This window comes from Zalophus californianus, chromosome 16 (genome assembly GCF_009762305.2).
Source record: "Zalophus californianus isolate mZalCal1 chromosome 16, mZalCal1.pri.v2, whole genome shotgun sequence".
In the NCBI taxonomy this organism is placed as follows: domain Eukaryota; kingdom Metazoa; phylum Chordata; class Mammalia; order Carnivora; family Otariidae; genus Zalophus; species Zalophus californianus.
In genome coordinates, this window is record NC_045610.1 from 40,754,761 (window position 1) to 40,776,319 (window position 21,559).

Consider the following 21,559-nt stretch of genomic DNA (forward strand, 5'->3'; position numbering starts at 1 on the left):
CAAAGGGATGCCACCCACATACCCTGCTCCACTCCAGCCACTAACAGCCCCAGGAACACCATCCAACAGGAGCCAGGTCCCCAGGCAGCCCTGAGATGTGCTGACCCAGGCAGAGAAACAAGAAGGGCCCCAGTGGTGACATGGGAAAGATGGAACTGTGCATATTCACACGTCCTTGACCACAGCCTTCCTGTGACACCCCTTCCTTCTCTTCCCTCAAGCTTCCCTTGGGAGGGACCATGAGATCCCCCTTCCCAGAAAGCCCCAGGCACACTTCGTCTCACACTCTGCGTCTTTTGTGGACCCTCAAAGGTTGCCACCCAAAGCGGAGAGACAGAGGCCTCCAAGGGGTCTCAGGGCTATAGTTCTAGCCTGAGCTATGCCCTGTTCACCAGAGTGCCCACCTGCCCAACACGAGGCTGGGGACTGGCCAGGGCCATGTGTCAAGACCAAGCCCAGATAGGATCAGGTCTGGGACTCTGTTCCTCCTCCGTGGGTCCCAGCAGGTGGCGGAAGACGAGCTGATCTGCTTCCTGGGGTGAGCCTGCCCCCTGGAGGGCCCAGGCAGGACATGCAACCCCATCAGGGAGGGGAAAAAGTTCATTGCCGCATCCAGGGGGTGGAGCCTGAGGGAGAGGGAGGCGCCTTTTGCTGCCGGTGAGGAGCAAGGTGGCCCAGGGAGCCTGGAACCACAGAGGCACAGCAATTAGCCACCCTTGTGCAGCACCTACCGTGTGGCGGTGCTTGCCTCCGGAGCCTGAGCAGCTCTGAGGCACTGGGACGCCACAGGAACATTCCAAGGTTGACGCCTTTGTCCCCTGAGCATCGGGACTTAGAAGAGAGCCTCATTTCTTTCCCTAGATTCCCAGGGCTGACTGCTTGACTTTGAAAGAAGGCCAACCACAGTCTTGGAAAGCACACTGGCACACGGATCCCCGCTCTCACGATAGGCCACTTCACCAGTCTGGTCCTCAGTCTTCAGATGTGTAAAATGGGCACAATGGTGCCAACTCATGGGCTTGTTAGAAAGATGAAATAAAGAATGAAAAGGAGTTCTGTAAAGAGTCAAGTGCTAGACATATTGTTCCTCTCCCCTTTATTTTTACCCCCTCTGTGTGGCATCTCTTGTCTTCACATGTGCTCAGTGGCAATCATGACAGAGAGCCTAGCCAGACGCTCATAGCCGCAGCACTGGGAAGCAGGGGTGTGAGCCCGGGGTGGGTGGGGGCACCTAGCGAACCAGGGAGGGAAATATGGACCCAGCAGCCCCGATAAAGCTATCCCCCCTCCAGTGGCCACCCCCTGCAGATGACAGGGGAGAAAATTGAGTCCCGGGTGGAAAGTCCCACCCCTCAGATGACACTGCTAAGGGGACCGCCTCCTCCCAGTTCGGGAAGGCTCCTGGGTTGGTTTGTACAGCCCCTCCTGGGCTTCCCTGGGACACCCAATAGGGCCACAGAAGCCCTCGGGTGGAGCCCAGCTTTCTCAGTGTCCTTCCTGGGGTCTGGGTGAAAGGGTCCCAGACCAGAGCCCTCACTGGGCCCAGGGTCCAGCTCATTTCACTGCTCCACATGGACCACTAACCTCAAACCCCACTAGGCTCTTCAACACAAGCTCAGAAAAGGAGGGGGCTGCCCCCTAAAGAGCCTTGGCCTGGGTCTCTGGGAGAGGGGCTGCTCCTGGCCCAGTAAGCCTGGGATATGGACCCTGGAAGCCTTGGACCAGCCACAGGGCTCAGCTCTGAGGAGATCCTCTGGCCCGGGTCCCTCCCTCAGCCTGGGGGACACCCTTTCTCCGGGTGATCTCAGTGCAGTGAGATCTTCTTACTTACTTCTTACTTCTTCCATCGCCATGGCTCACCTTTATCCACTCTCTCGTCCTCCATCCAGCAGGTTTATTGAGCTCCTAGAACATTCTGGGTGTGAGGATGAGGGCTACAAGGAACTGCCCTGCAAGGACTCACGGTTCAGGAGGAGAGTCGGAAAGCTCTCTTACTGAGCGCTGGCTCTGTGCCGAGGACTGCTTTACTAAGCCTCCCAGGGAGGCAGGGCTGGGCAGGTGAGGAAAGTGAGCCCATGAGCTAAGTCTCTTGGCCAAGGTTAGGAATAGAGCATGTGGCAGAGCCGGGCACAAAGATGTTGCTCCAGAGCGTGTGGCCCTCACGCCCTGCTCTCCAATAATTGCTGCGATGGTCATCAACACATGGGGACAGATGGAGACGCTGGAGGCTTTGGGGACAGATTGGGAATGCTGGGAGTGGTGGGGGGAGACCCAGACAGGGTGAGGCATGAGCTGAGCTTTGAAGGTTGCAATCACTTATTGTTGGGGTGTCTCTTCCCTCTGCCCCGTCTGTCTGTCAGTCCGTGAGCTCCTTGAAGACAGACCCCGCACAGTGCCTGTCGCACAGCGGGCACTCAACAAACAGCTGCTGACGAAATCGAACCACAGACAGGTTACAAAGCTTTCGGGAGAAGAGGCCAGGTCCTGTTTCCCTTTGATGCCTCAGCTCGAGCACAGTTCTGAGCTCGGGAGCTAGAACCCAGCCCCGCCTGTTCTGCCGTGGGGTGCAATCTGGAACCATCTGGCTTAGTCAGCCAGGTGGGCCATGTCTGAGTGACCCTGTGGGACTAAGCCAGCCAGCTGAGCCCACAGCAAGCTTGCAATTGGAGGAGGAGAAGGAGGACAGGGAATGAGGGGAATAAACTGTGCAGGGGCCTGGGGGCGGAGAGGGGGAAAATGAGGAGGAGGCAGAAAAGGGAGAAGCTGGCAGGGGCGGCAGAGCCCACCTATGCTCTGGCCTAAACCCCGTGACAGAAACTACATAGCATGGGCCAGGCACTGCCCCGTTCATTCAGCCATCTCTGCCTCTGGTACTCGGGGCTGAGCCCAGGGGCAGGCTGGCCGGGAGACAGACAGACAGCCCCGCCCTCCAAGCACATGGTCAATGCTGTGCGGCTGGGACCTGCACACACCTGAACACACCCACAGTACCCGGGGGCCACAGAAGGAGGGTGTTCATCTCAGTCTGAATGTTGAATAAAAACCTGGTAGTCTCCAATAACACAAAGATGGGGGTTCAGAGAGAGAGGAGGAAGGTCAGACTGAGGTCACTCACTGAACAAAGGCCGGAGGCTCCCGGCCACATGGCTGGGTCACGGAGAGCAGTTTGCAGTGGCAAGACTGCAGGGGGGGAGAGGAGCTGATTATAGAATTCAGGGCTGGAGAGAGGCAGGAAGAGTCCCAGGGTGCCCTCTGCCAGGGAGGAGTCGGTGTTTTCCTCAGTGGCCGGGGGTAGCTTTGAAAGCATCGCTAGGCCAGGAGGAAGACTTTCCATTCCCAGCAATCGTCCCCACTGGAGTGTGGAGCAAGGATGCAGGGGAAGCTCAAACTGGAGGCAGGAAGGCCAGGGAGGCTGTGAGGACATTATAGCGAACAGCATCCACGGGATGGACTTGGAAGGGGAGTAGGGAGTGAGGAGGCCAAGGTGACTCCTGGGCTCCTGGCTTGGGTTTCCAGGTCCTCTGGAATGGGGGACCAGGAAGGCACAGATCTGGGAGAATGAGGGGCGCTCCTTCCGACAAGTAGATTTGAGGAGGCAATGGCCAGTGCAACTGGGCATGAGAGTTTGGTGTGGAGGAGAGGGGCCTCCCTGGAGTGTCATCAGAATGTACTGACAATTGTGACCAAGGACATGTCCCAGATGGGCCAAGGGGAGAGTGAAAAGGAGAAAGAGAAGTGTGCCTGTGCCAGAATCCAGAGGACCAGACTCCATGTAAGGAGTGAGCCAAGCAAGAGGAGGTTGTAAGTCTGAGCTGGGACACAGAGAGAGGCAGGGGGCACAGGAGTGCAGAGGGGAATTGGGGAGGAAGCTCAGCTCAAACTGAGCGGGTTGGAATGGCAGGATCTTAGGGTAGGCCAGGGGCTAGGGGCAACTGAAGGTCTGGATGTCCATCATCTTAAAAGGAAAGGCTCTGGGCGTGCCTGGGTGGCTCAGTCGGTTAAGCATCTGCCTTCAGCTCAGGTCATGATCTCAGGGTCCCGGGATTGAGCCCTGCGTGAGGCTCCCTGCTCAAGTGGGGAGCCTGCTTCTCCCTCTGCCCTTCCCTCTACTCATGTATGTGCTCTCTCTCGCAGATAAATAAATAATCTTTTAAAAGGGGGGTCTCTGGGGCGCCCGGGTGGCTCAGTCATTAAGCGTCTGCCTTCGGCTCAGGTCATGATCCCAGGGTCCCGGGATTGGGCCCCACGTCAGGCTCCTCGCTCAGCGGGAAACCTGCTTCTCCCTCTCCCGTTCCCCCTGCTTGTGTTCCCTCTCTCGCTGTGTCTCTCTCTGTCAAATAAGTAAATAAAAAATCTTTTTAAAAAAGGTGGGGGCTCTGCAGAAAGGGAGGCAGCAGGTTGGGCCTGGGGTAATTGTCCTGGGTCTCCTCCTTAAATCAGCCCTGCACTGGCCCCTCAAAGTCTGCCCCAGAGTCCTCTGTACCTCTTTCCATCACCTGACGCTACTAGAACCCTGTTGCTGCCATACATCCTACAGGGTGTTGAACTGGCTCATGTGTCCCCCCATGTCTCCAGTTTGCTCCATTTGTCCATGTTTGCTGAGCACCCCCACCCATGAACCACCTGTTTCCCCCATGTCTGTGCCCTGATGGTTGACCCAGGTGCCTTGTGTCCTTCCCAGCTGGGAGCTCCCTGGGCCAGACCTTGTCAGGGGGAGCCACTTGACCCAATGGCACCCATTCTCCCACCGTCCCAAATCAGGGTCTTGGCAGGTGCTGCCCTCAGAAACCAGGCCAGAATCAAAAATACATTTGCAAAAAGGCAGGAAACTTTATTGAATTATCTTTTCTTGTTAGCAGAGAAGCTGAGAAGGCAGAGTAACCAGGTAAGGGAGAAGAGGAAGTGCACAAGGAGAGAAGCACGGAGTGCCCGCCCTCGGGAAAGCGTGGGGCAGGGGAGAATCATGAGGTCTCTCCCTCTCCTGCAGGGACCCATCAGCTCTCTCCTCTGGATGCTGAAGACAGAGGAAGAGGATGCTGAATGGATTTAAAGCCTACGGGTGTCTGAAGTGCTGCGACCCAAAGAGGAGGTGGTGGTGGTGACCGAGACGCCGGGGCTTCCTGAGAAATGGGAAGGGCAAGACACACTCAAGCTGGAGAAGACTGACCTCAGCAGGTCAGGGTCCCCGGGGAGGGCCCCACGCCCCATGCCCCCACAGCGCAGGTTGGAGATCAATTGATAAGGACTCAGGTTATTGTCCCCAAAGGCGGCTCCCTCTCCAAAGTATCCCAGTGGCTCAGTGGGACAGAGCCAGCTATTTTGCAAAGAAAACAGACAAGCAAATGACCACGTCCGCCAGAGCCCCCTCCCTCCCTCCCTACACTGGGGAGTCCAGCACGGCCTCTCTCCCAGACCCCCAGGGTGCTGAACAGGAGCCGGACTCGCCCCTCTCCTCAGGTTGTTTCCTTACCTCCCGAGGAGGGTAAGCCAGCCATCCTGGAACAGAGAAGAGAGGTCACGTGAGCAGAAGGCCTCCGAGGACAGTTGCTCACCTGTCCGCGGAGGGAGCGGCTCAGATCATCATTCAGAGCCCCCAAGTTGGGCTTTTTTACCAACTCTGCCCCCAGCCCAAGGGGCAGCAGCTGGTGCCTGCCAGGTCTGTCTGCTGTCTGTGAGGCCTCAGGAGGAGACAATACTGGTCCCAAATCCAGGACATTTGCCAGAAGTTTTGTCCTCCCTCTGGTCCATTTGGTACCTCTCCCCCACCACCTCTACTCCCCCTGAGCCCACAAGGGTGGTCTGGTCCCTGCAAATGGTCTGAAGGGAGTTAAATCACCACGTTTATAGCTTTGTTCAGCTGACCTGAACCCAAGGTAATAGTTTTTCCAACATGAGATGTTCTGTCCATGGCCCCTATTCCTGCCCGTCTAATCCAGAGGCCCAAACCAGAAAGCTTAAAGGGACAGACTCTGCAGCCTGCTTGAGGAAATGCCCCCACAATCTGATTCTAGAAAATAGGGAGCTCTGGTGCTGGATCTGCATCCAGTCTGTTTAAGCTCAGATGGTCCCCTTCCGTGTGGGCCATGAGGACCTGATCCTTAAGGCCCCACCTGCTCGGCTGTCCAAGGGTCCTGTGGTCACTTTCCCAAGAGACTCGAGAGGCCTTACCTGGCGTCCTGGCCCTCCAGCAGGCTGCGGTAGGTGGCGATCTCCTGCTCCAGCCGCGTCTTGATGTCCAGCAGCGTCTTGTACTCCTGGTTCTGGCACTCCATGTCACTACGGAGCTCACTCAGCTGGGCCTCCAGGCCACTGATGAGACCCTGGATCTGCTGCAGCTGCAGTGCGTAGCGGCACTCCGTATCCGCCACGGTGCTCTCCAGCCCAGCTTTCTGGTGGGGCAACAAAGAAGTGATGAGGGGAGCCAGGCCAGGCAGAGGCGTAGAGGTGGTGGGGCCGCCGGGCAGAGGGCAGCGGGTGTACCATGCTGAGCTGGGACTGCAGCTCGATCTCCAGGCCCTGGAGCGTATGCCTCAGCTCCGTGATCTCCGTCTTGCTGGTCTGGATCATGGCGGTGCTAGAGGACACCTCCTTGTTCAGCTCTGCACTCTGAAATTAGAGGAGGAAGAAGGTTATGGAGGAGCCCAGTGGAAGGCCCTGGCAGCCCCCGGCTCCACAGGGTAAGAAGGCCGGGCACCTTGCTGTGGAACCATTCCTCGGCATCCCGCCGGTTCTTCTCCGCCATGGCCTCGTACTGCTCCCTCATCTCGGCCAGCACACGGGTCAGGTCAATGCCGGGGGTGGCGTCCATCTCCACGTTGACCTGACCTACCACCTGGCTGCTGAACTCCTTCATCTCCTATAGGGATGGAAGAGGAAGATGTGTGATGCTCTTCATCCTCCCCCCCACCCCCCCTACCCCTACCCCTACCGCCCCCCACCCCTGCCTTGGCTCTGAGTGCTACCAGCATGTTCTGGGAAGCGCTTCCAGGTCCCACAGCAGAGGGCTGGGTCTGGTTGCTCCCCTTTCTCGCTGGAGGGGATTCAGCCCTGGCAGGCCCCTTCCGGCCCTCACCTCCTCGTGGTTCTTCTTCAGGTAGGCCAGCTCCTCGTTCAGGCTCTCGATCTGCATCTCCAGGTCGGTCTTGGACAGGGTCAGCTCGTCCAGCACCCGGCGCAGGCCATTGATGTCGGCCTCCACGCTCTGGCGCAGGGTCAGCTCGTTCTCATACCTAAAGGTTTTGTTTTTGTTTTTTTAATTGGAGAAGCAACACAGAAATATTAGATCCTCCCCTACTTCTGCACTGGACCCTGCTACTTCTCCAAGACCTTCACTCCTGCGATGCTCTGATTTCACTGTTCAGATGAGCACTGGTCTCAAATAAAAGACAGTTTGGAAAGGCCAGTGAGGACAATGAACTCACTTGAGCCTGAAGTCGTCCGCAGCCAGCCGGGCGTTGTCAATCTCCAGAATGACCCGGTTGTTGTCAATGGTGGCCGCCAGGATCTGCAAAACACAAAGGGTAACCACTGGAGGGTCCACGAGCTTGGGGGGGAGGAAGAGAAAACACAGGCTAGACTGCTGTCATCAGGCATCAGGCTGCCTCCGCACTGTCCCTATGAGCAGATACGGCCCTGCTCTCCGGGCCTCGATGAAGTGAGGGGCAGAGCACGTCCTTCCTCTGGTTCTGTCTCTCTGGCATCCTACCTCTCTATGCCTGGTCGTGATGGGGAAGATCGAAATGTACATTTCAGGGGAATGACCCTGCCCAGGACATCTTAAGTTAGTCATGTCTTCACAGCCTCAGACTAGCGACCTCTCTAGGTCACCGTCGTGACAGCCTTCTCCTTAAGGTCAGAAGGGGGTCAGCCTGGGTCCACACAGCTCATAGTAACCTCACTGGAGCTGGCCTCCTGGCTGAGCAGAAGGAAGAGCCAATAAATATTCCCATCCATTTGAATTTCTCATCTAAACTCTCATATTCCAAAGCAGTTAAAAATCCACCCCACATAGCTGGGACCCAGCCCAGGCAGGTGGATTTCTGTTCCAATAAGCTGGGACCCCAGCATGACAGACAGGCCTTGATGAAGGAGTCTCAGCTCAGCTTAGCACGGCCTGAGCTTCCTCCCACACCTCATAGCCAGTTGAGAATAACAGTTTAAATGGGGCCCCTACAAAATCAACTAGTATTCCCAGACCAGTGTATGAACATGTATCCCTTTCTTGTCTGATTTTAATCATTCTTAGCAGCTTTTAAAACTGTCATGGTTTCCAAACAGCTCTATGGATTGGAATTATAGGGATCAAGTCATTAATAACATAACCATTTGAGAAGCAGTAAAAATGTTGACATGAGTAGTAAGAACAGTAAAAGTGGATAATGAGAAAGAACGTGTTTGGGGAGCAGTGGCATAAGAAAGCTTATCAGTAGTGGCATAAGAAAGCTTTGCTTGGTAATAAAAGACTAAACTCTCATATTCCAAAGCAGTTAAAAATCCACCCTCTGCAGGTGGGGTGAGGGTTCCACCACGCTGCATCTTCTGGTCCTTTGGTTCCCTGGCCTTTGCAGCTAGCTCTGCTCTGCACAGAAGAAAGCTCGCCAACACCTGAGGGCTCACCTTGTCCCGCAGCTCCTCAATGGTCTTGAAGTAGGGGCTGTAGTCCCGCTCGGGGCTGCTGGGGCTCTGCTTCTGGTGCCAGTCTCGGATCTTCACCTCCAGCTCAGTATTGGCCTCCTCCAGGGCGCGCACCTTGTCCAGGTAGGAGGCCAGGCGGTCGTTGAGGTTCTGCATGGTGAACTTCTCATTGCCGGAGAGGAGGCTGCCATCGCCACCACCATAGTCACCAAAGCTACTGCCGAAACCCCCACCAAGGCCACCTCCAAGGCCACCTCCAAAGCCACCTCCAAAGCTGCCCCCAAAACCACCACCAGCCCCTCCACCGAAGCCACAGCTCATGCCACCCCCATAGCCCCCAGCTGATCCCCCAGAGACAAAGCGGGTTGAACAAGCAGAGATACTGCGGCCTCCTCCCAGCTGGCAGGAGCCACCCCCAAAACCACCTCCATAGCTGGCAGAGGAGCTCTGCAGACGATAGCTCATGGTGAGAGCAAGATGAGGAGCAGGTGTGGACAGGAGCTGGGTTTGGCCTGGGCCAAAGACTGTGGCTCTTCCCCACAGTGGGTGCCTTTTATACTGCCCTCCACGAGGTCGGACAGTTGCCCCAATCTTCTCTCCTCCCCACCCCACCCTCCGACTGGTGCCAACTGCACTTGTGTTTCCCACAAGCCCAGTTACCTCTGCTCTCCAAGGTGGGTTGTGCCTTTTGGGGTTGCTTTTTTTTTTTTTTTTAATCCTTAACAAAGAGGATGATTCAGAGGGCACAGTGTTCTGCCTGAGACTACCCCTTTGACAGCTGAATTCCATTTCGTCTCTGCACTTAGGGAGCTCACTCCACAAGCTCTCAGCTCCACCCAGTACTAGAATGGGGACGGAGCTGCAAGGTGGCCCTGTGCTTTACAAAGTCACTGTAGACCTCAGCTCCCTTCTTTCTATTTCTAAAACCTCGGACTGGAATGTTCTGCATCCTTGTTAGCATTTCCCCTACTCCAGTGATCCCAGCGACTCTGATGAGAAACTTCGCTTGTTCCTGTAGAATTGACCACCTTGAAAGAGTTTAGGCTGGGGAGTGGGGGTGGGGAAGCTCCAAGACCATCAGATAAAGTCACGGTGGCAAGGGACCTTAGGGACCATCTAACACAGCTGGGGAAACTGAGGTACCGAATATGGAAGCAAACAACCCTGCGCATCATAATAGCTAACACACTCAGATCCCTCACCATAAGTATACTCCCTGTGTCATTCAATCTTTGCAGCAGCCCAATGAGGTAGGTCCTGCTAGTCACCCCATTTTACACACAGAGAAACTGAGGCTTAAGGGTAGTCAGGACTGAAACCCAAGTCTGGTTTGGTCTGACACAAAGGCTGCCTTTCTAGGTATGTAATTCATACAGTAAATTGTACAAGCCATTAGTGAACAGCTTAATGCATGTTTACCTATGTAGAAAGCTTCAAGCACATATTCGCCTGTGTACCCAGCACCCAGAACATTACCAGCACTCCATAAAGCTCCATACCTTTTCCCAGTCAATTACCCACACCCTATGCCCCTAACGAGACCACAATTCCCACTTCTGTCCCCCTGGAATGATTTGGAGATCTCGGCTAGGGGCTCTTTCTCTCCCTAGAGAACATTTGACAATATCTGGAGACATTTCGGTTGTCACAACAGGGGGATGCTACTGGTATCTAGAGGACAGAAAGCAGGGGTGCTGCTAAATACCCTAGCATGCACAGGACAGCCCCCACAACAAAGAACTCTCCAGCCCAAAAGGTCAATAGTGTTGAGGTTGAGAAGCGCTGGATCCGCCTGACCCCTGTGTTCAATCGTACTCATACCAGCTGCCTTCAAGGCCTGATGGCTCCTCTAGCCCCCCGATCCCAGGACGCCTGTCTCAGCTTGTGAGCATTTGACCAAGAGGCCACATAGGAGGATGGGACCCAGGGCCTGGGGCCAGGGTCTCTGCCGAGGAGCCTGGGACATAGCTAAAACTCGGGGACCGCTTAGTCACCCTGCCAGAGAAGGCCTTAGGCCAGAATCAAAGGGCCTAGAGGTGGCCCCTCAGAGCCCAGGGCAGAAGGAGAAGTTTCCAGGGCTAAGAATGGAGGACTCGGGACTCAGGCTCCGACTCCCACTCACCAAGGGGGCCAGGGTCACCGTGAGGCCTCTCAGGGTGACCCTGCTGGCCCACAGCAGCCGGGGGGTTTGGACCAAGCTAAGGACTAGGGTGGGGTGACCCAGGCTTGAGGTTATCCAGAGAACCCCTTTGCAGACTCAGCAAGCCAGGAAAGAAGGCTCTGAGTCAGGGCTTTCCTGCCCTTCGTTTTCTGCAGGTAGGGGACGAGGCCTGTGTTTCACCCAGTGGGTGTCAGCACCAGGGAGAGAGCCAGGGCATGCTTGAGGTCTCACAGGGAGGCCAGGGGTTCAGGCTGACCTCTGACCCTGCCCAGCCCTCCTGCCCCAAGTTGATAGCTCAGCACTCTTGCTCGCTCTCTCTCTCTCTCTGAAAAGCTGTGTGATTCAGCCCAAAGCAAGAGCTCTCAAGCTCTCTTTCTCTTCTCTCTCAGTAGAGGATCAAAACTGACAAAAAGGTGATTAATAAAACCTGCCAGGCCTGGAGTGACAATCCTCCCCCCACCCCCCCAAGGGCTGACAGCAGGTTGAGACCAACGCCTCTTAGAAGAACAATGCCACAGATCCTCCAAAGTCCCAGGAGTACAAACACAGGGTGGCCATGACATGCCTCCCCTTGCAGGGTCAGGGCCCAGCCCCTCCCCTCCAGGCCCCTCCCCTCCCTGAGCAGGTGCTTATGGTGCCTTAACACAGGAATGCCTCCCCTGACCCATGGTGAACCCCAGGGCCCTCCTGGAGGAAGCTGGGCAGAGACCCATCCTGGGGCCCCGGTTTCACCTCTCCTGGCCCTGCTCCTGATGGGGCAGGACAGAGTGCTGGGGCGGAGGCTCTACAGCTCACACGTCTTCAGCTTCCTTCTTTGCTTTCTGACAAAATCACACCGACTTCAGTAAGGAGAGGGAAAGCCACATTTGTGAGAAGCCCCCGCAAACAAGGCTGGGCTTCACCCACTGTCACTGTGTCCCCCCGACAACGGGAGAGGGGTTTTCTTGGCCCCATTTTACATCTGAGGTTAATGAAGTCTGAGTTACTTGCTCAAGGTCACCATGAAGGCAAGATTCAAACCTCATCTCTGGCTCTCTGTACCCTGACCGATGGTGCCTTGGAGCCTCACCGTGAGCTCAGTATATGTTCTCTGAGTGTTCCATGCTGTATTTATTAAAGATAATAAATTAACACTAGCTAACATTTCTTGAACACTGTGTTAAACACTCTGCATGTGTCACTGCAAAAAAAAAAAAAAAAAAAAAAAACTACTGTTTTGGTCACATCCCCTTTTCACCTGAGGACACTGAAGCCCAGAAAAGTTAAATTCCTTGCCCAAGATCCAAACCTCTGGCTCCAAGGTCTGCACCCTTGGCTACTGCCTGCTAAAGCCCTTTAGGCCAGTGTCTGTACCACCCTGCACAAGCACGGGCGTCCTCGGTTGCCCTCCATGCTCCCAGGCTCCCTGTCACTGCAGGCCCAGTGGCTAGATGGTCCTGTTTCCACCAGCGGCTGGGCCTGTGCTGCTGATGGCCTGACAGGGCAGCCTGGTTGCTATCTGTCCCGGTGTGAACGCCAAAGCTTGGGGACTTGCAAGGGTGCTCAATGCAGAATGTCAAAGCCAGAGTTGTCCTAGGAACTTTCCCATCCAACGCCCTCATTCACATGTGGCGAAAATGAGACCCAGAATGCCAAGGCCCAAGGCAGTGGGAAGCAAAGAGAAATGCATGGTTTTCCTGCTTTACCACCAACTCGCTCTAGGCCTTACGTTGAATGACTTCTGAGTTTCCTTCAGCAATGCCTTTCTGAGTCTCTGATTCTCAAGCATTTGTCCAGAGTTGCCAGATTGTTCACCTGCACAGCTGAAGCATGAATACTGTCCCCCAGCTACGAATTCAGGGATCCTTGCTTGGCTCTTGGATCAGGCTCCTCTCTCCTTCTCTCTTTCCCTGGACCACATGGGGCCTGGAGCCCAGTACGGCTGACCCACCTCCCAAAGGGTTTTGAGGCTCCCCAACGGTGAAGGAGCCTCTCATGAAAAGCAGACCTCCCCCAGGCAGTGGACCTGGCCTATCTGGTCAGCCCCCCTCACCCTCAGAGACCCCTGCTTCACATAAGCAGTAGTCAGGAGCTTCTCCCGCCCAGTGTCAATGCCCCGAGTCCTTACATGGCTATAGTCCCCAACTTTCTAAAATCCTTTATACCACCCGGGCTTCCCAGAAACCCAGGGAGGGCGGCAAAGGCTTTGAATTAGGTGGAACTGAGTTTCAACCCTGTATCTGCCATCAACTGGCTGTGTGACCCTGGGAAAGTTACTCAGCATTTCAGTGGTTTGATGACCACAACTGAAAACCAGGCATTAGATGAGTTAGCATGTAAGAAGCGCCTGATATGCAGGAAAACTTGGCAAGCAGGAGGTTGGTAGGCCCTCCCTTTTACAAATGAGGAAATTCAAACTCACCCTTGGGTCTGACCTGTTCTGGGCCTCCATTCTGTGCCAGTTTGCTGTGCTCCTGTCTCTGGTCCCTGCAGCCAGCATGGTGCCCACAAGGACCAGACAAGTGACAGTGGGTGGCATTCCTATCTTATTTCCCCGACTCAGCTTTACATTCCCTGAGGAAAAGGTCTTTGAGTACCCCCAAATACTACTCCTGGCACAGGGAAGCTGTCAAATGCCTGAGAAGCAGTTTCAGGGACACTCTGTCTGCTGGCTTTAGGGGAGAGGGGACAACGACCAGGAGGGGTATCCAGTGGGGTCATCCCAGCTGCAAATCTCACAGGAAAAGCGGCCAGCTACAGATTTCCCCCTCTGCTGCCTGCCGCCCGCCAAGGGACAGGTGACCACCAGGCGCACACTCATCCAAGGTACTAGTGAATGTCCGGAGCCATGTCTAAGGCGGGGAAAAGCAAGGGAGAAGCAAGGTCATGCATTAATTCAATGAATATTTATGTAGGTCCCATTCTGAGGGCTCAGCAGTTTGAGGAGGAGACACAGGCCCTGGTGTCACCTATCTCACAGGCCAGGTTCCCCTCGGAGGTCCCAGGACACAGATGAACTCATAGAGAACCTTGAGTCTGGTCCAGCCAGTTTCCCCAGTTTAAAGGTGAGGACGCTGAGACCCGGAGAGGGACAGGGACCAGCCAAAGTCCTCAGGGAGATGGGTAGGCATTCCCTGTGCCTGCTCTGGGAAGACCAGCCTCACTGGAGACTAGCCCAAGTCCCTAATCCCTGGTCCCAAAGCTAGCCTCTCTCTAAGGGAGAAGGGAGGCCTACTGCCTGCCTCCCAGATTGGTTGGAAACCCGACCTCAGCCCAGGGGCAGGCAGAAGGCGGGCCATCTCTGCCCAAAGACTATTTAAAGGGCTCGGCCGGGAACAAGGGATACCTGGGTGTGAGCTTCTCACTCCAGGGTTAGGCAGGAAACAGGATTTGGCAAATCCAAGGAGCTCTCTCGGACCCCAGGATCCGAGGAGAGAAGGAATGGGCTCATTCCCTCTCCAGCCCGGGGTCTGGCCCTGAGAGAAGGCCCACTGGATGAGGAGGGGGCCCCACCTTGCTTCTCTGCACCTTTGCAGACGTTATTGTGGCAAACTGTGGGCTGAGAAAACCCTCTGTGGGTTGCTCTGGAGACCTGAGACTCCTCGACAGAGACCCGGAGGCCAGTGAAGCAAGAGTGGCAGTCAGCCCGTTGGGCCTGGGAGACTCAGGAAGGGGCGTGGCTGTTCTCAGGATGTCCCTGTGCTCTGGGCTTCAGCATGAGCTCAAGTCCTGGTGTGAGCAGCTACGGTTAGACATGAGAATACTCTTGCTGACAGTGATGGCTGGATGCCATTTGAACAGGTTTCCCTCAGAGGTTAAGAAAGGGGTTTCAGATTAACACACCCTCTTCAGAAAGGTGTTGCCGGTTTCCATCACCCTCGAGACATCAAGGGAAAAGCAAGGGTCTGAAACCAGAGAGACCAGTCCCAGGCCCAACCTCACTGCTTCCCAGCTGGCGACTTCATTCAAGTTACTGAACTTCCCTGAGCCTCAGTTTCCTCTCTGAAAACTGATGCTGTAGGCTGATCCCACCTTTACAAATCCTCTGGGAGAGTAAATGAGAGACCATCCACTGAATGCCCTGCCCAGAGCCCTGCAAAGTATAGACACTTAATAAATTCTGTTTCATTCCTCCAGCCCTAGAGAAGTCTGGCTTCAAAGTGTGTACTCAGGAGACACATTCTAGATTAAATCTCCCTCAGAAAAAACAGGTGCCACCCTCTCTCCAACCAGGATTGCTGGGCAAGGAGCTTCACCCAGCAAGACTCATGGAGGTGCCTCAAGGGGGCTTGATTCTGCCCCCACAAATGATCTGATTCTCAGGAGAACAGAGGCACCTCCAACCTCCTCTTCCCAGCAGGACTAAGAAACCGGTTTTCCCTCTCCCCCCAGTCCTCACCAGAGCCCAGCCCAGCCACAGCACCCAGAGTTCTCTGCTTCCTCATTCCTTGCCCTCTGTCTGGGGTTATGAATCCCAGAAGAACCAGCCTCAGAGCAGAGGCAACAAATTAAGTGTGTGTGGATGTTGCTGCCCTAATGAGCCCAAGGACAGAGATGCTGGGGACAGGGGAGCAGGAGCAGGGTTTGGACTGAGGAGGGCAACAGGGGTTGATGTTTCTTTGGAATTAAGCTTAGAGAAATCAGGGAGGGCTTCCTGGAGTTGGTGTCTTTCCCTCTGAGCACTTTAATTGTCTTATGGAAAGGAGATGGTGGCTTCAGGGGGCAAGGGGGTGGATAAGGTCCCTCTTTGCAGGAGGCAGAGATGTTACCTGGCTCAGCTACTCTGGAGGTCAGGTGTGCCGGACTGGAAAAAAAGGGGAAGTTCTAGGGACACGTGTGGGAGGGCCAGAAATAAGGAGGAAAGTCCTGGCAATGAGTTGTGAAGGGCCAGAGCCTGGGCTCCCGGAACAAGTGCTGGACTTTGAATCATGCAGATGTGGGGCCCAGTCCCAGCCCTGTTGCTCACTATCCATCCCTGGCAAAGTCATTCACCTCCCTGACTTCCTCATCTCTCAGATGGGAATCATAAATCCCGACCGCCCACAGTTGCATTAAACAAAACCCATGGGTGGGGTTGCCTAGCACAGTGCCAAGCCACACAAGGGTGAACCAATAATATCTATACAGTCAATTGGGTAAATAACTGTTCAATGCGACAAGTACTGTGCTGGGTGCACCAAAATGCTCTGAGGAAAATCCCCATCTCCTGCTTCCATGATCACTGGATGGAATAAGCCAGAACAGCAAGTTACCTGAGCAGCTTGAGTTGGTCCTCAGTGCCCTGGGCACCCCAAAGAATGAATTATGACCATGCAGAGAAAAGGGCCAAAGTAAGAAGAGATGCCAACCTGTGGGTCCTAGGCCCACAGAGGCCCTCAACAAGAAAAACTGGACATACTACCAAGAGATATTTGCAAAAGGAAAAGCAGTTCTTTATTGCACAGACAGACACGGTACAAACGAGCTTGTTATACGATCCAGCAGCTTCTTGCCCATCCCTGCTCAAAAGCGGATGGGGAGAGCTGGAGGGGAGCAGGAAGGGGAGCATGCCAAGCACCCAACAAGGAGAGCTGGATCCTCTGAAAGCAGGGACTGGCGTTTGCTCTTCTGGCCCCTCTGGCCAGTCCTCCACCCAGCCTGGGGAGGGAGGAGGAGACGAGGGACGTCTCTCCTGCACCGGGCACTCAGACCTCTCGCTTGCGAGAAGAAACCACCTTCCCGTCCACTGTCTCCTCGACGTTGATGCGAACTTTGCCACCACCGCCTCCCAGGGAGACAATAGAAAGAAGGAGCAGACTTTAGAGTGGGGGACCCTTGCTGTTCTCCCTCCCAAGGCAGCCAGGACCTTGGCTGAGCTCGGGAAGAACTGGACAGCACCCCTGAGAATGGCCACTGGCCAGGAGGTCTGGCGCTGAATCACTCATCACAGAGGTGGGCGGTGGTAACAACAGTTATGCCCCGCAGTGAGCAAGGAAGTCAGGGATTGGGGCGCCTGGGTGGCTCAGTTGGTTAAGCGACTGCCTTCGGCTCAGGTCATGATCCTGGAGTCCCGGGATCGAGTCCCGCATCGGGCTCCCTGCTCAGCAGAGAGTCTGCTTCTCCCTCTGACCCTCCTCCCTCTCATGCTCTCTGTCTCTCATTCTCTCTCTCAAATAAATAAATAAAATCTTTAAAAAAATAAATAAATAAAGTCAGGGATTTAGTGGCAGGTGAACGGGAAGTGATCGGGGGCTTCTTACCATTAAGTGCAGGAAGGTGGGGCCTGGGGTAAGCTATTCCCCGGACAAAGCCTGCTCAACCTGGAAGGTTCTCAATAAATCTTCAGCCCCACTCTACTGGGGCTGATAGAGGGTCCCTGCGAAAGAGGTATTGCCTAGAATGGGTGTGTCCCCTCCCTACTGGCTTGTTGGGCATCTTTCTCCTTCCAGCCCATTCCAGGGGGAACGGTGGCTTCAACAGCTGCCCTTGCCACCCCACGAAGGAAGACTGAAGCGTTCTTACCTTCTCTGGTGCCAATGCCAGCCATCCTAAAAGAGAGGGGAAGCAGATATAAGAGAAGGGCATGAGCCCAGATCTCCTTAAGGGAGGCCCCGGTGGCTAGCTAAGCAATCCTCTCCAGGACCCCCCACCACCAGCCACACATCTGATTTCTCTAGAGTCTGGGACATCCTGAGAGCCTGTCCAGACCTGCCACCCCTAAGCAGATAGATTCTGATACACAGTAACACCCCATCTGCTTCCTTTATGCTGTCCCGCTGCTGTCCGGGTAAGATGACTCTCCACCCCAACCCCAACCAGGCCCTCCCTCATTCCTCCCCCTGCACCCTCGCCCCTGCCTGGCGTCCTGGCCCTCCAGCAGGCTGCGGTAGGTGGCGATCTCCTGCTCCAGCCGCGTCTTGATGTCCAGCAGCGTCTTGTACTCCTGGTTCTGGCACTCCATCTCACTACGGAGCTCACTCAGCTGAGCCTCCAGGCCACTGATGAGTCCCTGGATCTGCTGCAGCTGCGTGGCGTAGCGGCACTCAGTCTCGGCCAGCGAACCCTCCAGCCCTGCTTTCTGGAGGGGTAACAGATCAAGAGACACCCCGTCAGGCCAGGAAGGAAGCTGCAGTGGGCATGGGTACCGATGTTGAATGGAGGGCAGAGAACCCCTCGGACGGGGCTTGGGAACCCAAGACTTAACCAGCCCTGGTTGGTGGGAAAGGCCGGGCCACACTGGGGTGGGCTGGGGTGGGCTGAGGGGCAGGTGGCCCTACCATGCTGAGCTGGGACTGCAGCTCGATCTCCAGCCCCTGCATCGTGCGCCTCAGGTCTGTGATCTCCGTCTTGCTGGTCTGGATCATCTCTGTGTTGGACGCCACCTCCTTGTTCAGCTCCTCTGTCTATAGGTCACACACAAGGCAAGTGAGGCCCACAGCCATCCTGGGAGACCTGGGGAGCCAGGGCGGGGCTGCGAGGTCAGGCCCACCTTGCTGAAGAACCAGGCCTCGGCGTCCCGCCGGTTCTTCTCCGCCATGGCCTCGTACTGCTCCCTCATCTCGGCCAGCACGCGGGTCAGGTCCACGCCTGGTGCCGCGTCCATCTCCACGTTGACCTGGCCTGCCAGCTGGCTGCCATACTCCTTCATCTCCTGCAGGGTGGGCAGGCCCGTTTAGGGACACAGGGCAGAAGAGAGAGCTGAGAGCCTGGGTTCCCACAGGCCCATCCTGGCTTCGCATTCCTGCGTACCCACCCCAGCCTCTGTTCCCCACTGAACATGAAGAGGTTCGATCACATGGGCCCCTTGGCTCTGAGGGCCTCTCTTCCTTGCCAGGTGCTACGGGAGGACCTCAAGACAGTAGGGCCCTTGTCTGAGCTCATGAAACAAATCAGGACAGCAGGTCACACTGACCACTTGGCCTGGCTCTGGATCTGAGAAGGAAAGGAGTCTGGGTCCCCAAGGGATAGTACCCCTTGCTCTCCATGGGGACCCCTGTTTTGGTGGAGGGGAGCATATCTGAACCACTAAGCCCTTCAGCCAACTAGGAGGAGGTGCCAGTGGCCCTACTCTGCCTCCCGCCACCAGCAGTCCCTGCCGGCCCTCACCTCCTCATGGTTCTTCTTCAGGTAGGCCAGCTCCTCGTTCAGGCCCTCGATCTGCATCTCCAGGTCGGTCTTGGCCAGGGTCAGCTCGTCCAGCACCCGGCGCAGGCCGTTGATGTCGGCCTCCACGCTCTGGCGCAGGGCCAGCTCGTTCTCATACCTGGGAAGAGAGAGGGAGCCCAGAGTAAGGACGGGCAAGAGGTCTGGGCTGTTGGAGCTGGAGGAGGGAGAGAAGGCCAAGAAAAGGTGGGGAATCCAGAAGGGGAGAGGGAGGCAGGAGCGCACTTGAGTCTGAAGTCGTCCGCCGCCAGCCGGGCGTTGTCAATCTCCAGGATGACACGGGAGTTGTCAATGGTGGCCGCCAGGATCTGCAGAAGTCAGGAAGTCGGTGCCTAGAGCAGTGTTCCATCCTCCCTGCTGCTCTCCCCACCCTGTGCCCCAGGTCAGACCCCTGGCTGACACCAGCAACAGAAGCCTGTAGGCTTCCCGGGGCAGAGTTCAGCACCCCCTCAAGTGCCCACGTGAGGTCTGCCCCCACGCCACCCTTCCTGGGCTCCAGGGCGTGAAAGACCAAGGAGCCCAGAGTGCCTGGACTCCCCTGTGGGAATTGCCAGGAGGGGTTGGGGTGGGGTTCAGTGGACTCCGACAACAGCCCTCCCAGGGAGAGTCCACCAGCCTGCCCTGGTCACTGGCCCCCAGCACACCTGGACACAGCCATGGACCCACAGAACATCCCACAGCCAGGAGGAACCTGGAGGGCAGGTCAGGAAGGCACACTACAGCTGAGGAAACCGGTCCAGGTGAGTTGAAAAGGTGAGTAAATGGCTGGCAGAGCACATCATGAGTTCGAGGTGTCCTAAGTCCCAATACTGCTTTTGGCACCAAAGATACCCTCAAAGGGTGAGACAGGTGGTCCTGGCATTCAGGGCTCCTAAGGCGACACTTACCGTTCTTGCAAAAGAAGCAAAGGGGCACCTGATGCACAGCCCTGCAGGGCGTGTGTCACTGCCCCCACCTTGGACCCCCCGCCCCCACCCCGTCCTGACCAGAATCTCAGGATCTTCCCACACTGCCAAGTTGAGCGGATGTGCCCTGGCATCACACCTGGGAAGCCATTCCCTGCTTCTCCGAGCTATACACCGACAATCACGGCCCGGGCAGGAAAGGGTCTCCTTGCCGCAGCTGGAGCACTGATGTTACAGACATGTGCAAGACCAGCCACCTGCTCCGTCTCTCTGACACCCGAGGACTCACCTTGTCCCGCAGCTCCTCGATGGTCTTGAAGTAGGGGCTGTAGTCCCGCTCGGGGCTGCTGGGGCTCTGCTTCTGGTACCAGTCACGGATCTTCACCTCCAGATCGGTGTTGGCCTCCTCCAGGGCGCGCACCTTGTCCAGGTAGGAGGCCAGGCGGTCGTTGAGGTTCTGCATGGTGAACTTCTCATTGCCGGAGAGGAGGCTGCCCCCGCCACCACCGTAGTCACCAAAGCCACCACCGAAACCCCCACCAAAGCCACCTCCAAGGCCACCTCCAAAGCCACCTCCAAAGCCCCCGCCGCCCAAACCACTACCAGCCCCTCCACCGAAGCCGCAGCTCATGCCGGCCCCATAGCCCCCTCCTGACCCGGAGGACACGAACCTAGCAGAAGAAGCCAAAATACTGCAGCTTCCACCGCCCCCACAGAGACTCCTCCCACCAAAGCCGCCTCCCCCAACCCGGAGGGAACCCCCCCTGGTAGAGCCACCCCCAAAGGTGGAGGAAGAGGTCTGCAGAAATGTGGTGCTCATGGCCAGGCAGTGGGTGAGTTCTCTGAAAGCACAGAGGTGCTGGTGGAAGTGCAGGCTGGGCTGAGAGCAAAGCACTGGCTGGTCATCCCCCAGCCTGGGGCTCCTTATATACCCCTCCGAGGGTGTTGTGGGACCGCATCTCCTCCCCCAAAGGGAAGCCAACTCCTGTGTTCAAACACAACTGCCTGCACACCTCTGTGTGGCTGATGTGGAGTTTCTCTTTTCTTTCTTTTTTTTTTCAATGCAACAAAAGAGATGATTCAGAATGAATGGTGTTTTGCCCCAGGGCCATGGTTTTAACACTTCCAATGCAGGCTCATCTCTGCGCTCTGGGAGAAAACCAAGAGTAGCGGGGAGCAAACCCCAATCACTCCACAGCTCCCAGGCCTCCGCCCGCAGGGTGGGAGCAGTTCAAGACAGATCTGCCCTCGCTGGACATCTCTGCTGCCACCAGCCCAGGACCTTCACCCCAAGGCGGCCAGCTCCCCACTCTCAGTTTGAGAGTCCACTCCCCATCACTGCTCTGTGTTGTCCCACTCACAGACCCCACGTGTGAGCCTGCAGGGCCTGGGGAGAGCCATGGCTTGGCAGGGGGGAGGGGAGGAGAGGGGAGGGGTGTGAGTGGGCGGAGGCACAGGGAGGCATGCAGGGCCCATGGGGGACAGGCTGAAGACAGGAGAGGGGGGTCATGAGTCAAGTTCCAGCTAAGGTGATCAGAGAAGCCTACCGTCTGTCTCTTCCCTGCCGCCACAGGACCCTCCTCCTCCATGCCTCCCCCCTCCCCCCCAGCTCCCCCCCAGCCCCCGGCTCCATTGCACTGGCACTCTCACAAAGGCCAGGAGGCTCGGGGCTGACAAGGGGCTGATTGATAATGCCGCCACCTGCCAACTGCACATGTCACTGAACCTTTGCTTGCTC

The 21,559-nt window shown here is 56.3% G+C and overlaps 2 protein-coding genes across 3 annotated transcripts; both read right to left on the reverse strand.

Moving 5' to 3' along the window:
• Nucleotides 1-4,877: 4,877 nt before the first annotated feature.
• Nucleotides 4,878-9,099, reverse strand: KRT13 (keratin 13). The gene is made up of 8 exons (XM_027626227.2): nt 8,617-9,099; nt 7,422-7,504; nt 7,073-7,229; nt 6,695-6,856; nt 6,481-6,606; nt 6,169-6,389; nt 5,471-5,496; nt 4,878-5,120 (listed from the first exon to the last, which is right to left on the reverse strand). Exons 1-8 carry the CDS (start codon nt 9,097-9,099, stop codon nt 5,047-5,049), a joined length of 1,332 nt encoding a protein of 443 aa, XP_027482028.1. The 3' UTR covers nt 4,878-5,046.
• A 7,123-nt stretch (nt 9,100-16,222) lies between these two features.
• Nucleotides 16,223-20,641, reverse strand: KRT15 (keratin 15). Of its 2 annotated transcripts, none has more exons than XM_027567965.2 (8): nt 20,111-20,641; nt 19,142-19,224; nt 18,860-19,016; nt 18,243-18,404; nt 18,031-18,156; nt 17,611-17,831; nt 17,277-17,301; nt 16,223-16,551 (listed from the first exon to the last, which is right to left on the reverse strand). In XM_027567965.2, exons 1-8 carry the CDS (start codon nt 20,639-20,641, stop codon nt 16,459-16,461), a joined length of 1,398 nt encoding a protein of 465 aa, XP_027423766.2. In that variant the 3' UTR covers nt 16,223-16,458. The 2 variants fall into 2 exon arrangements, with proteins under 2 accessions (XP_027423766.2, XP_027423764.2); XM_027567963.2 differs by having other exon boundaries at nt 16,223-16,538; nt 17,276-17,301.
• Between the last annotated feature and the right edge of the window lie 918 nt (nt 20,642-21,559).

Coding starts and splice junctions, on each gene's coding strand:
- KRT15 (XM_027567965.2), bottom strand. CDS start 20,641: ATGAGCACCACATTTCTGCAGACCTCTTCCTCCACCTTTGGGGGTGGC. Junction 17,302..17,610: donor CTGGAGGGCCAGGACGCCAG/GCAGGGGCGAGG, acceptor CCTCTCTTTTAG/GATGGCTGGCATTGGCACCA. Junction 16,552..17,276: donor CTGGCATTGGCACCAGAGAA/GGTAAGAACGCT, acceptor CTTCTTTCTATT/GTCTCCCTGGGAGGCGGTGG.
- KRT13 (XM_027626227.2), bottom strand. CDS start 9,099: ATGAGCTATCGTCTGCAGAGCTCCTCTGCCAGCTATGGAGGTGGTTTT. Junction 6,390..6,480: donor TGCAGTCCCAGCTCAGCATG/GTACACCCGCTG, acceptor TTGCCCCACCAG/AAAGCTGGGCTGGAGAGCAC. Junction 5,121..5,470: donor TGGCTTACCCTCCTCGGGAG/GTAAGGAAACAA, acceptor CCCATTTCTCAG/GAAGCCCCGGCGTCTCGGTC.